The sequence below is a fragment of the Arachis ipaensis genome, chromosome B04 (assembly GCF_000816755.2).
Source record: "Arachis ipaensis cultivar K30076 chromosome B04, Araip1.1, whole genome shotgun sequence".
NCBI classification, from domain to species: Eukaryota; Viridiplantae; Streptophyta; class Magnoliopsida; order Fabales; family Fabaceae; genus Arachis; species Arachis ipaensis.
The window spans coordinates 121,653,656-121,661,488 of NC_029788.2; the positions used below are offsets into that span (position 1 = coordinate 121,653,656).

The following is a 7,833-nucleotide window of genomic DNA, read 5'->3' on the forward strand; positions in this document are numbered from 1 at the left end:
AAAAAAATACACCTACACTTTTGCTCAACCTAATTGATAAGACCTTCATCTTTATTGTTGAAGTTTAAATATATGATAATCCACATTTTTCACCTTTTATAAAGTTAAGAAGATGACTGATAATGTGAACTTCATAAATAAATTCAAAAAAGCTCACCTTATTCAAATTGTGAGTACAGTTATAAGTGTACTTTCCATTAATATAATATTTATGTTTCTAATCTTCCTTATTAAAAACTAATTTATTGACTAATTATCTACTAATTTAACGGGGTTTATATCCTACCCACCTAATAAAGAATTTTGCCCTCAAAATTCAAATCTAGTTACCTGTAAAGAGATGTGGATAGTCCTTTCGCATATCTGATTCGAGCTCCCAAGTATGTTCCTCGATACCAGCTCGACTCCAAGCTACTTTTACCAATGATACTTCCCTTCCGCGTAATCGTTTAATACTGATATCATCAATTCTCAGCGGAATTACTCGGAGTGTTAGATCTTCTCTTACTTGGATTGGTTCTGGTTCCAGAACATGACTTGCGTCAGGAGTATACTTCCGAAGCTGCGATACATGAAACACATCATGCAAATTCGAAAGATACGGCGGTAAGGCAATTATATAAGCCACTGGCCCAATTCTCTTTAGGATCTCAAACGGTCCAATATAACGGGGATTTAGTTTCTTAGTCTTAATAGCTCTTCCCACTCCAGTGGTTGGTGTAACTTTCAGAAAGACATGTTCTCCTTCTTCAAACTCCAAAGGCTTTCGCCTCTGATCAGCATAGCTCTTCTGGCGGCTTTGGGCTATAAGCATTCGACTACGAATCTTCTTTATCTGCTTAGTCGTTTCAGCTATCATTTCAGGCCCTAATAAACTCCTCTCTCCAGTTTCATAGTTCACTTATCCTAGTCACCATAGCTTCATGAGTAGCATTATATACTTTCAAATCATAACCTAAAACCACCATTCTCAATCCTAATTCATGGGCCTTTTCAAATGCAATAAATGAATGACTTCCTCCTGAATCAAATAAAGCATTTAAGACTTTACCAGCCATTTCACAATTACCTCTAATAAGTGTCTCGGATCCCTCAGCACCAATGGTAGAAGTGGTGTATACTCTCCCCGGCTGCTGTACCCTACCAGTCTCATACTTCTTCTTCTCAGGGCAATTACTGGCTATATGCCCGGGCTGTCCACAGGAATAGCACACTCCAAGTCCTAGTCTGCACGGAACTCCAGGATGATACTTTCCGTACTTCTGACAATTCAGATCCTGCTGTGGCTACTTCCCAAACCTTTTCCCTTAATTAGCAGTAATATTCGGCCTTCTGTAATTACCTTGACCTTGAGTCTGCTGCGGAACAAAGCCTCCACGCTTGAAATTCCTACCTCTCGGAGCAAAGTTCCTCCCTGAAGGCCTCTGAAAAGGCACCCTCAAACTCCCTTTCTCTGCTGCCGCCTTCCTCACACAATCCTCAGCCACCCTACTCTTATTCACCAATTTAGAAAACACCCTGATCTCCATTGGGGCAACGAAGCTCAGAATATCACTCCGAAGACCTCCCTCATATTTAATACATTGCCATTCGCCAAAATCTTCTGGTGCCCCTTGACAGATACGAGAAAAGCGACACAACTTCTCAAACTTACTAGTATACTCAGCAACAGTCATCTGTCCCTTTTTTAACTGCATTAATTCAAGTTCCTTGGCATTTCTGGCTGAATTAGGAAAGTATTTCTTATAGAATTCTGTTCGGAAAACCTCCCAAGGAATTGCAGCACCATCAGGATGTAGGATACATCGTGTTCCCTGCCACCAATACTGAGCCTCACCTTGCAGCTGATAAGTTCCAAATTCAACCCATTGCTCTTCAGGAACCTGTTGGGCTTGCAACGTCCTTTTCATAGCCTGAATCCAATTATCTGCATCAGTGGGATTTGAGGTTCCCCTAAAGGTCGGAGGGCGAACTTTCAGAAATGTAGCAAGTGTCATAGGACCGTCCTCATCATTATTGTTCCCATGATTACCCTGGTTTATCTGATTACCCAATGCCTCGGCTGTCGCCTGCATAGCTGCAGCTATATTTCCCAGGGAGCTAATTGGTATAAAATATTACAGATATAAAACTAAGATAAATTTTTATTTGTATAAGAATGAGCCTAATAAATAATTAGTCTATTTAATATATAATTAAGATTTAAGAGTATTTCTTTCTTTGCCAACAAAGTATAATTTAAATGATATAATCTTCTCAAATTCACCTAAAAAGTCGCGAATTTGAGTCTTTCTGTAACACCCTACCACACTAAGCTTTACTCGTAAATCGTAAAATAGAGGTGGTGTGGTATTACGACCTCTAAAATAAAATGAGTACATATAATAGCAGAAGAATTATAATATGCTAGGAGCCTTGAAGAATAGAGGAAACAAAAAAAATCGCAAAATAAAAGCGCAACGCTCAAGGAACGAGTTAACCTGCGTGCTAAGGAAACCATAACTATTAAACTTGAGATAACAGAAGTAGGAATAGAGTGCCAAAAATACAAAATAACAAGCTCCTAACTCAGCCTGTGAAGTCAAGACTGGCCGGAGAATATTTACACATATATACATACATATCCAAAACCCAAAAGTACATACACACAATCCTGCCTCTCCATAAACCTCTAAGAGGATCAAAAAGGACAAGTTATACGGAGAGAAAGCTAAGTACATATATATATATATCACTGTACAACAAAACTATACAACAACACTATCCAGTAACCCCTCCGCTTTAAGAGTCCAGACGCCTAACGAGATGGCTCCCGACCTGCATCTGAAAAATAACAACATAGTATGGAATGAGAACCGGAGGTTCTCAATATGGTAGAGGTGCCACGCACATAATATATAAGGTCCTGGGAATGCCAGAGGCAATCCTAGAACGCCGACACTCGGATTATAGAGCTTAAAGTATTAAACAGAAGCCATAAAAGGTGGTTTTGTACATGTGGTGGCAAGCCACGGCACTTGATCCAGGGAATCTCGTATCTCAGATTATTCAAATTCATAAGCCATATAATTAATTCAATTATAATTCATCAACATCCACATCATTCTCAATTGCATCTCATTCATCATCATACATTAAACATATTCAATCATTATCCTTCATTATCACACCTCCCATTCCGTCCATCAATAGTTCCAATTCAAAACATAATTCATTCTTTGCTAAGAACCAAACATCAAACTTAAAACATACTCATTTTCTTAATAACTCAAAATCAAACCATATAACCTTTAAATCTAAATCTCTTTTAAATAATCATCTAAATAAAAATCTCTAATTTTTATAAAATTTCGGCAGCATCTCCTCTAAAACTCGGACTTTGCCACCCTTTTCGGGTCCAAACCTGCATTCTTTTCAATTCAACATACCCTTCCTCATCATCATAACAGTCACCACAATAAATCTACCTCAGATAAACAATTATACTCATACAACATTCAAATCCAACAACCCAAAATTCAACTAAGAATCATAGTTAATAAATCCTAGGCTTTTAACACAAAATACCTCATTATCACAACAACCTCCACAATAGTTATACCTCAAATCAATAATTCACCAAATCATTAGTTAATCAACAAGCACCAAACTAACCATGTTCATCAACAATAATATTCAACCATAATTCTCTCCAAATTAACATAACAACATTCACCATCCAAAATTAATAACTAATTATCCAATAAACTCCAACCAAATATATATTCATCGATAAATTACTAAACATTAAACATACACCTGCATTCCATCTTATCCTATGGTCATCTAACCTAAGTTTTCACAGAACATTATATATTAAATTCAAGAAACCTAAACCATACATTGGCCGATTTCCACGTAACGACCAAAGCTATTTATTCAAAACCAAGACAGCCCCTCAAAACTCAACTAATCCGCTTCCTCCAAGTTCCAGTATTCACAATTTCAAGCTCCAATTATTTATTCACAACCTAATACACATTCATAACACATATATATCCAATTTAATACTCAAAGCTCAAATTCAATAAAAATAAAATAGAATTATCGTATCCTCACCTTACCCAAGCTTTACATAAATAAGAGTGAATGTTTTTCTCAAGCTAATTGGATCCTAAAACATCAAAAATCAAAGAAACTCAACCTTCCCATTGAAAAATCCGAAAATTGGGGGAAAAGAGGGCTGAGAGTGATTAAACAAGTTACCAGTGAAATTGTTCCGGTAGAAATGTAGAGCTCGACGCGGTGGACGCGTGGCCGCAAACGGTGCGGCGATTGGAGCTCGGACGGAGAAGTTACGGGATTTTGAAAAGTGACGTAAGGGGTTGGAAGTGTTTTCTCCTCCCTGAAGCTTTCACGCTGCTTGCAGGTGAAATGGGGAAGAAAGGGGCTTTCGGCCTCATTTAAAAGGGCTGGTCCGGTTGGACCGACGGCCCGGTTTGGGTCCGGTTCAACTGGTTCGACCCGTTCGGTCCAATCTTGGACCGTTTTCTTTGAAATTAGCGTCAAAATTCTCGTTTCGATGAGCTCTATCCTAATTTAATTTAATATTTACGTTTCTAATCCTCCTTATTAAAAACTAATTTATTAACTAATTATCTACTAATTTAACCGGGGTTTACAGTAACAGAGAGCACAACATCATATGTCAATTGCTTTTCTAATGAAGTTAGTAAGATACTAGGTTATCGATAAATTTTTATTAGCCTTTTGATATATAATTTAGTGTAAAATTGACGTGCTATTATTACAGTTATATATGTTCTTATTTTTTCATGTTTCCCTCCTTATGGTTCAAGAATATTACAGACTTCAACCTCTTCCATTTGCATTTTACTTTGAATAAAGATAAAACAGCATATTCAGTACGTTTATTATATAATGACGATGATAATGTTATACTAAATTCAAAAAATTTATCATTATAAAATATTATTTTCGATTTAACATGTCAAATTTAAGTATAAGCTCGTGCATTGCACGGGTTTAACACTAGTAGTAATACAAATGGGGAGCTCTTATGCTGATGTGGCGCTCATACATTGAATTTGGGAGTTTATTTGCTTAGGTGTCGTCACTAGAAATTTTAAAATTTTATTTATAAATTATAAATTATAATTTATGTATCTTTATCTTTATCTTTATAGTAATACAAATGGGGAGCTCTTATGCTGACGTGGCGCTCATACATTGAGTTTGGGAATTTATTTGTTTAGGTGTCGTCACTAGAAATTTTTAAAATTTTATTTAAAAATTATAAATTATAAATTATTATTTGCTTAGGTCGTTATTTTTTAATTTTAAATTAAACTTTCTTAGGTTGTTAAATATTTAATTTTTAATATTGTTGAACTAATTATTTACTTAGGTGTCGTCACGAGAAATTTTTTAAAAATTATAAATTCTTATCTGCTTAGATTGTTATTTTTTAAATTTTAAGTTATTTGCTTAGGTTGTTACTTTTTAATTTTAATTTATTTTTATATTACTCTTTTGAATTTTTAAAATTTTATTTATAAATTATAAATAATTATTTGCTTAGGTTGTTGCTTTTTAAATCTTTACCGTAATTTAAATGGGGAGCTCTTATACTGACGTGGCGCTCATACGTTGAGTTTGAGAATTTATTTGCTTAGGTGTCGTCACTAGAAAGTTTTAGAATTTTATTTATAAATGATAAGTTATAAATTATTTACTTAGGTTGTTACTTTTTAAATTCTAACTATGCTTTCTTAAGTTGTTAAATATTAAGTTTTTAATATTGTTGAAGAATAAATTACCATTTGGTTAATAATGATAATAATTAATAATTAATAATTATTCAATTCATTTTCGCGTAACAATAAGGTACCGAACTTAAGTTTGGTGTCATTGATGACTATGATTGTGTATGTTTTGTAGTCTTTGATAAGGAGGTAAAATAAGTATTGAAAAAGAGCTGTACAGAAATACTTGATTCACTCTTATTGGTAGGTTCTAACAAATGTATATTTATTTCTAGACATATTGACAGAAGTATTTTTAATGACAATTTTTATATTTTTTATTATTAATATGTTAAATGATACCCTGGAGAAAGGAAATTCATCAGATACACTTAAACTTTTGCTCAACCTAATTGACAAGACCTTTTTCTTTATCGTTGAGATCCAAATATTTGATAATCCACATTTTTTACCTTCTTATAAACTATAAAGTTAGGAAAATAACTGATGACGTGGACTACATAAATTAATTTAGAGAGGCTTTCTTTATTCAAATTATAGGTGCGGTTACAATTATAATTTCTATTAAAAATCAATTAACATTTTTTGTGGAAAGGTTGTGGTTCTAGGAAGTGATTTCAGATAGATACTTTCGATAATTTCGAAAAGGAGTAAATACTAGATACGATATATTGTCATCAGTTATTAACTCATCCCATCTGTGGTCGTTCTGTAAGGTTCTGAAGATGCATACGAACATGAGGCTTCAAATGTCTTCTTTGGATAAACATGATGGTGAAATGAAGAGATTTGCTAATTAAATACTTGATGTTGGAAATGAAAATATTGGTTCTGTTGGTGATGATGAGTCAGAAGTTAAAATTTCAGAGATGGTCTGCTGATTACAATTACTGATGACCCTCTCTCTTATTTGATAGACTTTGCATTTCTAAATTTGTTCCAAAATATGTCAGATTACATGTATTTTTAGAGTAAGGCAATTCTTGCACCCACGCTTGAGAGTGTCAAGAAGGTAAATGACTTCGTCTGGACAATCTTTTTAGGGATGAAAAAAGAGTATTTAAGTTCTGACACAACATGTAAAGCTGATGAGAATGAAGATGTACAACAAGAGTAGTTCACACCAGAGTTTCTAAATGACATCAAATGTTCGGGACTACCCAACCACAAGTTGACTTTGAAGCTAGGAGTCGTTGTAATGCTACTGCGAAACATAGACCAAACTTCAGGTTTATACAACGGGACAAGGTTAATAGTTAACGAACTTGGCAACAACATAATTAAAGCGACGGTAGTGATATTTTTTGGTAGAATTGGCGACAAAGTGTACATTCAAAGAATGAACTTGATCCCCTTAGATTCAAGATTGCTATTTAAGTTCCAATAGAGACAATTTTCATTAACAATATGCTTTGTAATGACCATCAATAATAGTCAGGGTCAATCATTATCACGAACAACTTTACGTTGCTTTGTCAAGAGTTAAGAGTCGCAGTGGCCTCAAGGTTCTAATTCTGGACGAAAATGACAATCCAAAGTCATCAACAACAAATATCATGTTTAAAAAAGCTTTTAATAATATTTAGGTAAGAAAAATAGTATTTTCATTTTAATAACATGTTATGATTACACTTTTGTACAAATATTTATTGTAGATATAACTAATTTATTTATAATTCTACTTTCAGACTTGAAATGAAATGTGTAATAGGGAGCATAACATCATATGCCAATTGCTTTTCTAATGAGGTTAGTAAAATATTATGTTGTCGATAAATTTTCATTAGCCTTTTGATATAAAGTTTAGTGTAAAACTGACATAGTGCTATTACAATTATATATGTTCTTATTTTTTCTGATATCTTTTCTTATGATTTAAGAATATTATAGACTTCAAACTGTTTCATTTGCATTTTACTTTGAGTAAAGATAAAACAGCATATTCAGTACTTTATTATATAATGACGATGATAGTGTTATACTAACTCAAAAAATTTATAATTATAAAATATTATTTTTAATTTAACATGTCAAATTAAAATGTAAGTCCGTGCATCGCACGAGTTTA

At 33.7% G+C, this 7,833-nt stretch overlaps 1 protein-coding gene and 1 long non-coding RNA gene across 2 annotated transcripts; both read right to left on the reverse strand.

Annotated features, from left to right (window-relative positions):
* LOC107637127 lies at positions 1,308-2,075 on the reverse strand. Its single transcript, XM_016340574.1, has 2 exons — positions 1,767-2,075; positions 1,308-1,691 (listed from the first exon to the last, which is right to left on the reverse strand). Exons 1-2 carry the CDS (start codon positions 2,073-2,075, stop codon positions 1,308-1,310), a joined length of 693 nt encoding a protein of 230 aa, XP_016196060.1.
* On the reverse strand, positions 2,731-3,943 carry LOC110270780. Its single transcript, XR_002360414.1, has 2 exons — positions 3,882-3,943; positions 2,731-2,823 (listed from the first exon to the last, which is right to left on the reverse strand). It is a non-coding gene; the product is annotated as an uncharacterized LOC110270780 (long non-coding RNA).